Below are 14,860 nucleotides of genomic sequence, written 5' to 3'. Positions count from 1 at the left end.
TGTGTTTCAGACTGTGTTTCTGGCTGTGTTTCTGGCTGTGTTTCTGGCTGTGTTTCTGGCTGTGTTTCTGACTGTGTTTCTGACTGTGTTTCTGACTGTGTTTCTGACTGTGTTTCTGACTGTTTCTGGCTGTGTTTCTGGCTGTTTCTGACTGTGTTTCTGACTGTTTCTGACTGTGTTTCTGACTGTGTTTCTGACTGTGTTTCTGACTGTGTTTCTGACTGTTTCTGGCTGTGTTTCTGGCTGTGTTTCTGACTGTGTTTCTGGCTGTGTTTCTGGCTGTGTTTCTGACTGTGTTTCTGGCTGTGTTTCTGGCTGTGTTTCTGGCTGTGTTTCTGGCTGTGTTTCTGACTGTTTCTGACTGTTTCTGACTGTGTTTCTGACTGTGTTTCTGACTGTGTTTCTGGCTGTGTTTCTGGCTGCGTTTCTGGCTGTTTCTGGCTGCGTTTCTGACTGCGTTTCTGACTGCGTTTCTGGCTGCGTTTCTGACTGCGTTTCTGACTGCGTTTCTGGCTGCGTTTCTGACTGTGTTTCTGGCTGTGTTTCTGGCTGTGTTTCTGACTGTTTCTGACTGTTTCTGGCTGTTTCTGACTGTGTTTCTGACTGTTTCTGACTGTGTTTCAGACTGTGTTTCTGGCTGTGTTTCTGGCTGTGTTTCTGGCTGTGTTTCTGACTGTGTTTCTGACTGTGTTTCTGACTGTGTTTCTGACTGTTTCTGGCTGTGTTTCTGGCTGTTTCTGACTGTGTTTCTGACTGTTTCTGACTGTGTTTCTGACTGTGTTTCTGACTGTGTTTCTGACTGTTTCTGACTGTTTCTGACTGTGTTTCTGGCTGTGTTTCTGACTGTGTTTCTGGCTGTGTTTCTGGCTGTGTTTCTGACTGTGTTTCTGACTGTGTTTCTGACTGTGTTTCTGGCTGTGTTTCTGGCTGTGTTTCTGGCTGTGTTTCTGACTGTTTCTGACTGTTTCTGACTGTGTTTCTGACTGTGTTTCTGACTGTGTTTCTGGCTGTGTTTCTGGCTGTTTCTGACTGTTTCTGACTGTTTCTGACTGTTTCTGGCTGTGTTTCTGGCTGCGTTTCTGGCTGTTTCTGGCTGCGTTTCTGACTGCGTTTCTGACTGCGTTTCTGGCTGCGTTTCTGGCTGCGTTTCTGACTGCGTTTCTGACTGCGTTTCTGACTGCGTTTCTGACTGCGTTTCTGACTGCGTTTGACTGTTTCTGGCTGCGTTTCTGACTGTGTTTCTGACTGTGTTTCTGACTGTGTTTCTGACTGTTTCTGACTGTGTTTCTGACTGTGTTTCTGGCTGTGTTTCTGACTGTGTTTCTGACTGTGTTTCTGGCTGTGTTTCTGGCTGTGTTTCTGGCTGTGTTTCTGACTGTGTTTCTGACTGTTTCTGACTGTTTCTGACTGTGTTTCTGACTGTGTTTCTGACTGTTTCTGACTGTGTTTCTGACTGTGTTTCTGGCTGTGTGTCTGGCTGTGTGTCTGGCTGTGTGTCTGGCTGTGTGTCTGGCTGTGTGTCTGGCTGTTTCTGACTGTTTCTGGCTGTGTTTCTGGCTGTGTTTCTGACTGTTTCTGACTGTGTTTCTGGCTGTGTTTCTGGCTGTTTCTGACTGTGTTTCTGACTGTGTTTCTGACTGTGTTTCTGACTGTTTCTGGCTGTGTTTCTGGCTGCGTTTCTGGCTGTGTTTCTGGCTGCGTTTCTGGCTGTTTCTGGCTGTGTTTCTGGCTGCGTTTCTGACTGTGTTTCTGGCTGTGTTTCTGGCTGTGTTTCTGGCTGTGTTTCTGGCTGTGTTTCTGGCTGTGTTTCTGACTGTTTCTGGCTGTGTTTCTGGCTGTGTTTCTGACTGTGTTTCTGACTGTGTTTCTGACTGTGTTTCTGACTGTGTTTCTGGCTGTGTTTCTGACTGTGTTTCTGACTGTGTTTCTGACTGTGTTTCTGACTGTGTTTCTGACTGTGTTTCTGACTGTTTCTGGCTGTGTTTCTGACTGTGTTTCTGACTGTTTCTGGCTGTGTTTCTGACTGTGTTTCTGACTGTGTTTCTGACTGTGTTTCTGACTGTGTTTCTGACTGTTTCTGACTGTTTCTGACTGTTTCTGACTGTGTTTGACTGTTTCTGGCTGTGTTTCTGGCTGTGTTTCTGACTGTGTTTCTGACTGTGTTTCTGACTGTGTTTCTGACTGTGTTTCTGACTGTGTTTCTGGCTGTGTTTCTGGCTGTGTTTCTGGCTGTGTTTCTGACTGTGTTTCTGGCTGTTTCTGACTGTGTTTCTGACTGTTTCTGGCTGTGTTTCTGGCTGTGTTTCTGGCTGTGTTTCTGGCTGTGTTTCTGGCTGTGTTTCTGACTGTGTTTCTGGCTGTGTTTCTGACTGTGTTTCTGACTGTGTTTCTGGCTGTGTTTCTGGCTGTGTTTCTGGCTGTGTTTCTGACTGTGTTTCTGACTGTGTTTCTGGCTGTGTGTCTGGCTGTGTGTCTGGCTGTGTGTCTGGCTGTGTGTCTGGCTGTGTGTCTGGCTGTGTGTCTGGCTGTGTGTCTGGCTGTGTTTCTGGCTGTGTTTCTGGCTGTGTTTCTGGCTGTGTTTCTGGCTGTGTTTCTGACTGTGTTTCTGACTGTGTTTCTGACTGTGTTTCTGACTGTTTCTGGCTGTGTTTCTGACTGTGTTTCTGACTGTTTCTGGCTGTGTTTCTGACTGTGTTTCTGACTGTTTCTGGCTGTGTCTGACTGTTTCTGACTGTTTCTGGCTGTGTTTCTGGCTGTGTTTCTGACTGTGTTTCTGACTGTGTTTCTGACTGTGTTTCTGACTGTGTTTCTGACTGTGTTTCTGACTGTGTTTCTGGCTGTGTTTCTGACTGTGTTTCTGACTGTGTTTCTGACTGTGTTTCTGGCTGTTTCTGACTGTGTTTCTGACTGTGTTTCTGACTGTGTTTCTGGCTGTGTTTCTGACTGTGTTTCTGACTGTGTTTCTGACTGTGTTTCTGACTGTGTTTCTGACTGTGTTTCTGACTGTGTTTCTGACTGTGTTTCTGACTGTTTCTGGCTGTGTTTCTGACTGTGTTTCTGACTGTGTTTCTGACTGTGTTTCTGACTGTGTTTCTGACTGTTTCTGGCTGTGTTTCTGGCTGTGTTTCTGACTGTGTTTCTGACTGTGTTTCTGACTGTGTTTCTGACTGTGTTTCTGACTGTGTTTCTGACTGTTTCTGACTGTGTTTGACTGTTTCTGGCTGTGTTTCTGGCTGTGTTTCTGACTGTGTTTCTGACTGTGTTTCTGACTGTGTTTCTGACTGTGTTTCTGGCTGTGTTTCTGGCTGTGTTTCTGGCTGTGTTTCTGGCTGTGTTTCTGGCTGTGTTTCTGACTGTGTTTCTGACTGTGTTTCTGACTGTGTTTCTGACTGTGTTTCTGACTGTGTTTCTGGCTGTGTTTCTGGCTGTGTTTCTGGCTGTGTTTCTGACTGTGTTTCTGACTGTGTTTCTGACTGTGTGTCTGGCTGTGTGTCTGGCTGTGTGTCTGGCTGTGTGTCTGGCTGTTTCTGGCTGTGTTTCTGGCTGTGTTTCTGGCTGTGTTTCTGGCTGTGTTTCTGACTGTGTTTCTGACTGTGTTTCTGACTGTGTTTCTGACTGTGTTTCTGACTGTGTTTCTGACTGTTTCTGGCTGTGTTTCTGACTGTGTTTCTGACTGTTTCTGGCTGTGTTTCTGACTGTTTCTGACTGTTTCTGACTGTGTTTCTGACTGTGTTTCTGGCTGTGTTTCTGACTGTGTTTCTGGCTGTGTTTCTGACTGTGTTTCTGACTGTGTTTCTGACTGTGTTTCTGACTGTGTTTCTGACTGTGTTTCTGACTGTGTTTCTGGCTGTGTTTCTGACTGTGTTTCTGACTGTGTTTCTGACTGTGTTTCTGACTGTGTTTCTGACTGTGTTTCTGACTGTGTTTCTGGCTGTTTCTGACTGTGTTTCTGGCTGTGTTTCTGACTGTGTTTCTGACTGTGTTTCTGACTGTGTTTCTGACTGTTTCTGACTGTGTTTGACTGTTTCTGGCTGTGTTTCTGGCTGTGTTTCTGGCTGTGTTTCTGGCTGTGTTTCTGACTGTGTTTCTGACTGTGTTTCTGACTGTGTTTCTGACTGTGTTTCTGACTGTGTTTCTGACTGTGTTTCTGACTGTGTTTCTGACTGTGTTTCTGGCTGTGTTTCTGGCTGTGTTTCTGACTGTGTTTCTGGCTGTTTCTGACTGTTTCTGGCTGTGTTTCTGACTGTGTTTCTGACTGTGTTTCTGGCTGTGTTTCTGGCTGTGTTTCTGGCTGTGTGTCTGACTGTGTTTCTGACTGTGTTTCTGACTGTGTTTCTGACTGTGTTTCTGACTGTGTTTCTGGCTGTGTGTCTGGCTGTGTGTCTGGCTGTTTCTGACTGTTTCTGGCTGTGTTTCTGACTGTGTCTGACTGTTTCTGGCTGTGTTTCTGGCTGTGTTTCTGACTGTTTCTGACTGTGTTTGACTGTTTCTGGCTGTGTTTCTGGCTGTGTTTCTGGCTGTGTTTCTGGCTGTGTTTCTGGCTGTGTTTCTGACTGTGTTTCTGACTGTGTTTCTGACTGTGTTTCTGACTGTGTTTCTGGCTGTGTTTCTGGCTGTGTTTCTGGCTGTGTTTCTGACTGTGTTTCTGGCTGTGTTTCTGGCTGTGTTTCTGACTGTTTCTGACTGTTTCTGACTGTGTTTGACTGTTTCTGGCTGTGTTTCTGGCTGTGTTTCTGGCTGTGTTTCTGGCTGTGTTTCTGGCTGTGTTTCTGACTGTGTTTCTGACTGTGTTTCTGACTGTGTTTCTGACTGTGTTTCTGGCTGTGTTTCTGACTGTGTTTCTGACTGTGTTTCTGACTGTGTTTCTGGCTGTGTTTCTGGCTGTGTTTCTGGCTGTGTGTCTGACTGTGTTTCTGACTGTGTTTCTGACTGTGTTTCTGACTGTGTTTCTGACTGTGTTTCTGACTGTGTTTCTGGCTGTGTGTCTGGCTGTGTGTCTGGCTGTTTCTGACTGTTTCTGGCTGTGTTTCTGACTGTGTCTGACTGTTTCTGGCTGTGTTTCTGGCTGTGTTTCTGGCTGTGTTTCTGGCTGTGTTTCTGACTGTTTCTGGCTGTGTTTCTGACTGTTTCTGACTGTTTCTGACTGTGTCTGACTGTGTCTGACTGTTTCTGACTGTGTTTCTGGCTGTTTCTGACTGTGTCTGACTGTTTCTGACTGTGTTTCTGGCTGTTTCTGACTGTGTCTGACTGTTTCTGGCTGTGTTTCTGGCTGTGTTTCTGGCTGTGTTTCTGACTGTGTTTCTGACTGTGTTTCTGACTGTGTTTCTGACTGTGTTTCTGACTGTGTTTCTGACTGTGTTTCTGGCTGTGTCTGACTGTTTCTGACTGTGTTTCTGGCTGTTTCTGACTGTTTCTGGCTGTGAGCATTGAACAGTGCACGTACCGCTTTGCGTCAGTCAGGGCGTCTTCACTTCTCTGGACTCTCAGCTCGTTGTGCAGCCACTCCGACAGACACAGCTTGACCAAAACAACAAAAGGTCGGCGTTATTTTATTATTATTAGTTATGCATTAGAATATCGTGTCGTCACTTGATTTAAAAGACTATTTAAAAAGGTTTGATCCACATTAGAAACTCTGTCACATCTAATAAGAAACATGGAAACTAAACTTCTACGGCAGAATTCATCCAAAAAGTTTAACTGAAAATGTTTTATATGTTTATCCTATAAAATACAAAGTGATTTTATACTAATAAATGCTAAAACTCTTCATTCTGGGCTTAATTAATCTGGGTTTTATGTTTTTACCACCTGAACAGTGGCTTACTTGGTCCATATAAATAAATAAAACAGATTTATTTAGGGAATAAGTGCCGTCATCAACCTGAACCCGACAGCATTATCACACGGAATAAAATGTCTTTCAACAGCAGCTACTGGCTTGAATCTTCACTGAAAAGATGCAGCCTGACCTGATACTGTGGCATCTGCTCCAGCTGTTTAAAGGCAGCATGTCTCCAGAGATGGCAGGCAGTCTGCCTCCAGGTGCTGTTGCCGTCTGTGATGCTGCTCCATAAGCTGAGCAGGTTCTCCTCCTGATGTTCACTCATACAGCCAGCAGGGGGCGCTCCTCTGGCCTCAGGCACCAGCCGTGGGATGAGGTACAAAAGCTGAACAGACAATGATGTGTAGCTTTAAGCACAAAGAGTGTGTTTGCTGACATAAACGATGGTAAAACTCTGCATTTTCAGGCTGTTTTTCACAGAATTTCAGTAAAAATGCAGTTTAAATTGTGACTCTGCAGCGTGTTTTACCACAAAACACCAGTGGTGTGAAAGTTATTAAATCTGCTCCACTTTTTAACTCTAAACACACCAGAGTCCGGCCCAATCTGCTTTAAATCAACCAGTTCTGACCCAATCTGCTTTAAATCAACCAGTTCTGACCCAATCTGCTTTAAATCAACCAGTTCTGGGCTCTTTTCACATTACAAATAGCTTCTCAGGTGTCTTTGCTTTGCTTTAAATCAACAGAATTTGGGCTTAACGTGCATGAAACCGTGCACGTGTACTTTCAGGTGTTCTTTTCATGACAAAAACATCAGTTCATGGTTGCAGTCCTCAAACTTACAACCGTGTTTGATGTCATAATTTATAAATGTATTTCTAATTAAGACATTTTAGTTGAAGGTTAACTTCACACAAATCGGATAATTTACATCTCACAGTGATGGAAACTGCACAGAGCAGACAAACAGCAGATAAACAGCAGGTAAACAGCAGGTAAACAGCAGGTAAACAGCAGATAAACAGCAGATAAACAGCAGGTAAACAGCAGGTAAACAGCAGATAAACAGCAGGTAAACAGCAGGTAAACAGCAGATAAACAGCAGATAAACAGCAGGTAAACAGCAGATAAACAGCAGGTAAACAGCAGATAAACAGCAGATAAACAGCAGGTAAACAGCAGGTAAACAGCAGGTAAACAGCAGATAAACAGCAGGTAAACAGCAGATAAACAGCAGATAAACAGCAGATAAACAGCAGGTAAACAGCAGATAAACAGCAGATAAACAGCAGGTAAACAGCAGATAAACAGCAGATAAACAGCAGGTAAACAGCAGATAAACAGCAGAAGATGTGCACATATTTGCACATTTTTCCTCACCATTTGAAGGAATTTGCTGTTTTCAGACACGTGACTGAAGATAATTAGAAAAATGACGCAGACATGGTCCAAGATATCTCTAAAAAGACGATTATAACTGAAAGTGGTGATAGGGCTCGATAAGGGTGCATTAAAGACAAACTGCAGAGTAAAGATCTGAAGACTGAAGATCACTTTGTTGCAGCTTAGTAAGCGATGAGTTAAGAGAAACGTTTACCTTCTTATAGAGGCTGCTGGGGACGTATTCCTGCTGCTGCTGAGGCAGAGAGTCCCTCGTACAGATGCCGTAACACACAGCTGCCACACAGAGCCTGGAGCAACCAGTTCAACCCCAGATACATGCAGAATGAACATGAAAACAAGTCTAACATGAACTGAGGTTTCAGTGGAAGGGAAACAGAAGGTCCAGGAAGTGCTGACCGTGCATAAATGAGTTCAAGAGGACCAAGAGTTGCGTGTTCGCTAGAAAACAACAACAAAAAGCTTCTAAAGCATGAAATAAACTGGATTATAACGCAATATAACAAATACAACATCACACAGCGGTTAAATGAGGAATCTGACACCAAATCACATTTAAAAAACGTCTCTTTTGTCGTGTGTCTACGAGAGCTAAATGTATTATAGAAGGCTTTCAGAGCAATGTCCTTTCCTCTGTTATAATAAAATAAACTAGAAAAAAGCTGTTCCTGCGAAACAGCAGTGAGAATGCTTTTTAAGTTGAATGGGATTAGTTTAACATGCTCAAAAAGCTGAAATTAGTGAAAATTTAGCAGAAATCAAGTGAGTAACAGTTAAAATGGCTTCAGTGTAATATTCAGCAGGGAGTGGAAGAGTGATGTCATCAGTGATGTCATCAGTGATGTCATCAGTGACAGGAGAATGTTTGTAAACAGCTGCGGCTTCACGGATTAACCTGCAGAAATGGCTTTTTTGGATACTATGACCTCCTGTGAGAAAACTGGAAGAGCGAGGAAAATAATTTGAAGACCGTAAGAAGCAGAAGGCTTGGAGGAACGCGGCAATGTAGTTTTTATTTCAATGGAGTGAAAAAAATTTAAACGGCAGCAGGTTGAACACAGTTGAACCCGTCTCTGGCGTTCCACCAAATTTACATTGGAGTTAGTGAGAGAAATTGAAAGGTTTCTCTGGCTTCAAGGCTCATAGCTGAAATTCTGTAAATGTGAGCTATTTAGTAGTTACATCAGCTGAAAGAGGACAAGTGTTCCTACATTTTAAGGTATAATCTGTTTGTCTGAGTTAAACAGCATGAAAGTTAGAGGCATTTGTTTGACTATCAGAAAAAGTTAAAATGTGCCACTCTAATCTTCTCATTCATAAAAATCAAGAAGGAGCAAAAATGTTCATGTTTTTTAAACTGTCATATTTCAGAATTGGCTTAATATTTTAAAAAGCTGAATCATTTGGTAATAGTTTAATGTCTTGTGAACATTTTAAAGTTTGAATGGTGTCTCCAGCTGAATGTATGTTGAACTAGTTAGGTTGGAAAGAGGAGGAAGTTTTTGAAGAGTTGAAAGAAATTTCCATTCATTTGAATGACGGGAAAATTTGAATTGAAAGTTAAATAGTTTAAAAAGTATAAAAGTTATAAACACCAAAAGTCATAGCCGGAATGTGCTGATTAAGTGCCAAAAAAGAGAAACAGGAAAACAATAGTGAGAATGCCTTAAAGCATTCTCACAATGAAACTGTAGAGCAGCTCTTTCACCTGTTCCACAGAGGTTTTGATTTAGAAACCAAGATGCTTTCCTGGTGCTATAAATCAGCTGCTGTGTTCATTGTGAACAGGCTCTGCTTTTTCTGCAAAAGAACCCGAAACATCTCCAGAGAACAAGCCTCACCTGACACAGACCAGCATGTTAGCGCTTGTGTTGCACGCCAGGGCCAAGCTGAGAGCTTCTCCAAAGGTCACCGGCTGGCGCCTCACGGGCGGCGGCAGCTGAACCAGCAGGCTTTGGGCCATGAAGGCGTTAAGCTGGACCACGAACGCCGCTAAACCGAGTAAATGTGCGGCGCTCAGCGACGACCCCTTTACAGAGGAAAGAGTAATGAGCAGGAATACAGGTGCAGCGATTTCTAAGCTAACAGCGATATTAAAGGAATCTGGATCCATGTACCTGGTTGTGAAATAAGTCCCAGAGTCTGCTTATGACGGTGCAGAGCAGCTGTCTGTTACCAAAGAGCACACTGACATATCTGGAGGCCCACAGGCTGTGTCTGAGAGATAAAGCAGCAACAATTAGTCTGTTACTGCCTCTATTTTCATCAGGATACGATCCTTTAGGAGATTTTCTGAACTAAACTGTTTTAAATGTGATTCTGATGGTTTTCTTTATCCTACAGTGATGTTTATTCCCTGAACTGTGGAGAAGAAACTGAAAGCTGCTAGAAAAGATGCATTTTCAGCACTAATCAAAGTCCCACTCACCTATTGGGAGGGTTTGCGTGGGAAGCGTTTAACAGGCACTGACAGAAGCTTCTCAGGATCATGTTGACGACCTGGTGATAAGTCAGAAAGACTCATTAAAGATGTAACAGGAATGAAACAAAGAGCTTTCATCTGAGCATACTTTTAAATGCAGCTCCGTCCACAGAGACGCGTCTGTGTTGAGCGCGATGGCGGCTCGTCCAATCAGCTCGTCAGGACGGCCGGGGAAGGCGACGCCCAGAGTGTGTGAGATCCTGGACAGCTGGGCTGACATCTCTGAAGGTGCACGACCGACACGACGCATGCAGAAACACACAGTCTGCATGTCATTATCAGCTTTTTGTCTTTCATTTGCATAAAACCCAATCCTGAAGCAGCTCCCTGACCACCGGATAATAAGCGTGAGTTAATGAGTGCACGGATATCTGCCCACCTCCATCATTTCCACCCACGACCAGCTCTGTGAACTCCTGCAGCTGAAGCCTGAGGACCTCCAGAGGATCATCGTTACAGTCCAAAGACACGGCGCTCTCTGAGAACACAACATCAGAATTATCTGTTTCTCTGCTGAAGGTTCTGACTGGGAAACACAAACTGGACTGTGTAAGGGTCCCTGAACGCATCATTTACACCTTAAAGCTGTAGTCTATAAGTATCTGTTTCCTGCTGCAGGTTCTGACTGGGAAACATAAACTGGACTGTGTAAGGATCCCTGAATGCATCATTTACACCTTAAAGCTGTAGTCTATAAGTATCTGTTTCTCTGCTGCAGGTTCTGACTTGGAAACAGAAACTGGACTGTGTAAGGATCCCTGAACGCATCATTTACACCTTAAAGCTGTAGTCTATAAGTATCTGTTTCCCTGCTGCAGGTTCTGACTGGGAAACAGAAACTGGACTGTGTAAGGATCCCTGAACGCATCATTCACACCTTAAAGCTGTAGTCTATAAGTATCTGTTTCCCTGCGGCAGGTTCTGACTAGGAAACAGAAACTGGACTGTGCAAGGGTCCCTGAACGCATCATTTACACCTTAAAGCTGTAGTCTATAAGTATCTGTTTCCCTGCTGCAGGTTCTGACTGGGAAACAGAAACTGGACTGTGTAAGGATCCCTGAACGCATCATTTACACCTTAAAGCTGTAGTCTATAAGTATCTGTTTCCCTGCTGCAGGTTCTGACTGGGAAACAGAAACTGGACTGTGTAAGGATCCCTGAACGCATTATTTACACCTTAAAGCTGTAGTCTATAAGTATCTGTTTCCCTGCTGCAGGTTCTGACTAGGAAACAGAAACTGGACTGTGCAAGGGTCCCTGAACGCATCATTTACACCTTAAAGCTGTAGTCTATAAGTATCTGTTTCCCTGCGGCAGGTTCTGACTGGGAAACAGAAACTGGACTGTGTAAGGGTCCCTGAACGCATCATTTACACCTTAAAGCTGTAGTCTATAAGTATCTGTTTCCCTGCTGCAGGTTCTGACTGGGAAACAGAAACTGGACTGTGTAACGATCCCTGAACGCATCATTTACACCTTAAAGCTGTAGTCTATAAGTATCTGTTTCCCTGCTGCAGGTTCTGACTGGGAAACAGAAACTGGACTGTGTAAGGATCCCTGAACGCATCATTTACACCTTAAAGCTGTAGTCTATAAGTATCTGTTTCCTGCTGCAGGTTCTGACTGGGAAACAGAAACTGGACCGTGTAAGGATCCCTGAACGCATCATTTACACCTTAAAGCTGTAGTCTATAAGTATCTGTTTCACTGCTGCAGGTTCTGACTGGGAAACAGAAACTGGACCGTGTAAGGGTCCCTGAACGCATCATTTACACCTTAAAGCTGTAGTCTATAAGTATCTGTTTCCCTGCTGCAGGTTCTGACTGGGAAACACAAACTGGACTGTGTAAGGGTCCCTGAACGCATCATTTACACCTTAAAGCTGTAGTCTATAAGTATCTGTTTCCCTGCTCCAGGTTCTGACTGGGAAACAGAAACTGGACTGTGCAAGGGTCCCTGAACACAAAAAGCATAAAATTCGTTGTAATAACGCATAAATCCTCTAGGGGGCGGCAGAGGCTGCACACTACAGCTTTAACATTCAGAAATGACTTTAATTACAGCACTGAAGGACTCTTTTGTTTCCTCAGTCCCAACAATTCTTAAATATGTTCCTATTGTCACTCTAGGTTAAGGTTCAGGTTACTTTATGTGTATCTCTGGCTAGATTTGTTTTGTAGCCCTACAAAAACTAGTGCCATCATGACACAGAACATATGAAGCAAGTGAAACATAAAACAGCCCAAAACACGTTGAAATTCACCATAAATTGGTTCAAATGCTTTGGATCCACAAATCAGTGCATATAAGAGAAAAAAGATGAGCCAATAACACAGATTTAAAAAAACTTCACATAAATAACCAGATCAAGACCTCAAAGAGGGGAGAAGCTAAAACTCCCTGCACATCAGATGGGAGTTTTGATCTAAAATAGACTGAGCTAATCGCTGTAACTGTCTCATATACAGAGGTAAAGCTATGACTCACCAGTTTAAAATGTGCAAATATAAAAAAACATTTCTCATTTTCAGCATGTTGTCTTCGAACTGCTTACGATTAAAAGCAGAGTTTAAAAGAAGTTATTGCACCGAAACTGAGATCAGATGAACTTCCGTGTGCAACATAGGTCATAATTAAGCTTTCCTGCTTCTGTTTATCCCAAATAACAGAGTTTTATATTATATTCTGCAGAGCTGACAGCTCGGTCACATCTGGATCCATGGAAATCCTATTAGTGAAGGTCTTAGCATTTAGTTCATCTCTGTTCTTATATCAGACCTGTAGCTGCGGGGTTTGCAGTTGTATCAATAAGACTTATAAATAACGTACAGAATAAGTGATAATCATGGTAAATGCTCATCTGGGCTTGTATGCAGTACAATAAATAAAGAATACTCACTGTTCTGCTGCCTCTGTTTGAGACAGGACTCCACATAAGATGAATACTGCACCCCGGGGATCTTATCTGCTCTGCATACAAAAAACAAAAGATGCTCATCGCTGGCAACCCTGAAAACAACATCATTTATTTCTGTATACATACAGATCTGATAACGACTCACTTCTTCAGAGCTTCTATGAAATTCATCCGAGCATCAGGCTTTACTGGAAGCTGGAATGGACAGAAGCAAAAGAAAGACTCATAGGTGTGATGCATCTCTGCAGAGAAACAGGCAAAGAAAGGTGGAAACACTCAGCTTCAGCAGAGAAACAGGGAAAGAAAGGTGGAAACTCTCAGCTTCAGCAGCAAAGAAAGGTGGAAACTCTCAGCTTCAGCAGAGAAACAGGGAAAGAAAGGTGGAAACTCTCAGCTTCAGCAGAGAGAAACAGGCAAAGAAAGGTGGAAACACTCAGCTTCAGCAGCAAAGAAAGGTGGAAACTCTCAGCTTCAGCAGCAAAGAAAGGTGGAAACACTCAGCTTCAGCAGCAAAGAAAGGTGGAAACTCTCAGCTTCAGCAGAGAAACAGGCAAAGAAAGGTGGAAACTCTCAGCTTCAGCAGAGAAACAGGCAAAGAAAGGTGGAAACACTCAGCTTCAGCAGAGAAACAGGCAAAGAAAGGTGGAAACTCTCAGCTTCAGCAGCAAAGAAAGGTGGAAACTCTCAGCTTCAGCAGCAAAGAAAGGTGGAAACTCTCAGCTTCAGCAGCAAAGAAAGGTGGAAACTCTCAGCTTCAGCAGCAAAGAAAGGTGGAAACTCTCAGCTTCAGCAGCAAAGAAAGGTGGAAACTCTCACCAGCCTCGGCTTCAGCAGCGCAGAAAGGAACCGGCTCAGGAAATACGGTCTCCGGAAAATACTGTGAGAAGAAAACACCTGATTATTTCTTCAGGTTACTGAGGTTCACACTTCTGGGGTTATTTTGGTCTCTAAATGGTTGCGTTTGGTCACTTCCTGTCGCTCTGAACGTATTTATGTCATGTTTTGGTTATTTTATGTCTTATTAATCATCAGCAGCTGTAATTCTGCGTCACCCGGTTGTTATTTTGTTCGTCAGCAGTTTTTTTTTGCATCTCGCACTCATTTTTATCATCTCTCTGTGGATATTTCAGGTCACTTTGCTCTTATTTTATCTCTCTTTGTGGTCATTTTCTGCCCTTCTGAGGTCCTTTTTTGTCACTTTGACACTTTGGTTTACAGCTTTGCAGGATCTCTGAGGTTATTTATCGCTGTGGTCTCCTTGTGCTGTTTTGTGTTCATTTGCATTCATTTTTTGCTGATTTGTGTTGTTTTTTAGCTGATTTGTGTTGTTTTGTGTTCATTTGCATTAATTTTTTGTTGATTTGTGTTGTTTTTAGCTGATTTGTGTTGTTTTTTAGCTGATTTGTGTTGTTTTGTGTTCATTTGCATTCATTTTTTGCTGATTTGTGTTGTTTTTTAGCTGATTTGTGTTGTTTTTTAGCTGATTTGTGTTGTTTTGTGTTCATTTGCATTCATTTTTTGTTGATTTGTGTTAATTTGTAGCTGATTTGTGTTAATTTGTAGCTGATTTGTGTTAATTTGTAGCTGATTTGTGTTAATTTGTAGCTGATTTGTGTTGTTTTGTAGCTGATTTGTGTTGTTTTGTAGCTGATTTGTGTTCATTTGCATTCATTTTTTGTCCATTTGTGTTGTTTTGTAGCTGATTTGTAGCTGATTTGTGTTGTTTTGTAGCTGATTTGTATGTTTGAGGTCACTTTGTTTCTCTTTATTGTTGCTGTTCTCTTTTCTTTTTGTGCCCACATGTGTGTCTGCGGTAGTTTTCTGTCTTTTTGTGGTTGATTTGAGTTTATTTTCGCTGTTCTGTGTCTCTGCAGTCATTAAGAAATCTACCAATCCCTTCCAGTGAGATCTCTGCTGTTTTTAGTCCCTGTTTTTAGCCATGAATCTGCTGCAGATGTGCAGCTGAACTCTGATTTCTCACCTGGCCTCCATGACTGTGGCAGAGATTTTTCCGGTGCTCTGAAACAGAGACACTGCCTTCTCCACATCCTGTGCAGCCTGGCACTGAGGCTGCGGAAAAAGAAGCATTACAGTGTTATTCGTAGAGAAAAAACTGCAGAATCTGACCCTGACATGGAGGATAATCCCATATATACATACAATAATAGTCTAATAGTAAGGTAGGGTCCACTCAGATTAAAATCCTTCAACTTTTTAATCATCCTTAAAACTTAATTAACACTAAAGTAATACTTAAATAAATAGTGAACAA

General features: G+C 42.8%; 1 protein-coding gene across 1 annotated transcript in view; it reads right to left on the bottom strand.

Moving 5' to 3' along the window:
• The window catches only part of LOC140306770 (Fanconi anemia group A protein), a 53,079-nt gene that overhangs the window by 20,748 nt on the left and 17,471 nt on the right, over positions 1-14,860 (bottom strand). The window contains exons 17-28 of the mRNA XM_072385362.1: positions 14,570-14,658; positions 13,405-13,465; positions 12,734-12,783; positions 12,571-12,641; positions 10,050-10,148; positions 9,759-9,892; positions 9,617-9,687; positions 9,306-9,405; positions 9,030-9,217; positions 7,385-7,478; positions 5,973-6,170; positions 5,444-5,517 (exon numbers count right to left, since the gene is read on the bottom strand). Coding sequence (XP_072241463.1) covers positions 5,444-5,517; positions 5,973-6,170; positions 7,385-7,478; positions 9,030-9,217; positions 9,306-9,405; positions 9,617-9,687; positions 9,759-9,892; positions 10,050-10,148; positions 12,571-12,641; positions 12,734-12,783; positions 13,405-13,465; positions 14,570-14,658 — 1,229 coding nt within the window. The remainder of the gene's footprint in view (positions 1-5,443; positions 5,518-5,972; positions 6,171-7,384; positions 7,479-9,029; positions 9,218-9,305; positions 9,406-9,616; positions 9,688-9,758; positions 9,893-10,049; positions 10,149-12,570; positions 12,642-12,733; positions 12,784-13,404; positions 13,466-14,569; positions 14,659-14,860) is intronic.

Source organism: Leuresthes tenuis, unplaced genomic scaffold (assembly GCF_036924035.1).
Source record: "Leuresthes tenuis unplaced genomic scaffold, fLeuTen1.0.hap1 SCAF_5, whole genome shotgun sequence".
In the NCBI taxonomy this organism is placed as follows: domain Eukaryota; kingdom Metazoa; phylum Chordata; class Actinopteri; order Atheriniformes; family Atherinopsidae; genus Leuresthes; species Leuresthes tenuis.
This window is presented reverse-complemented; position numbering and strand designations above follow the sequence as displayed.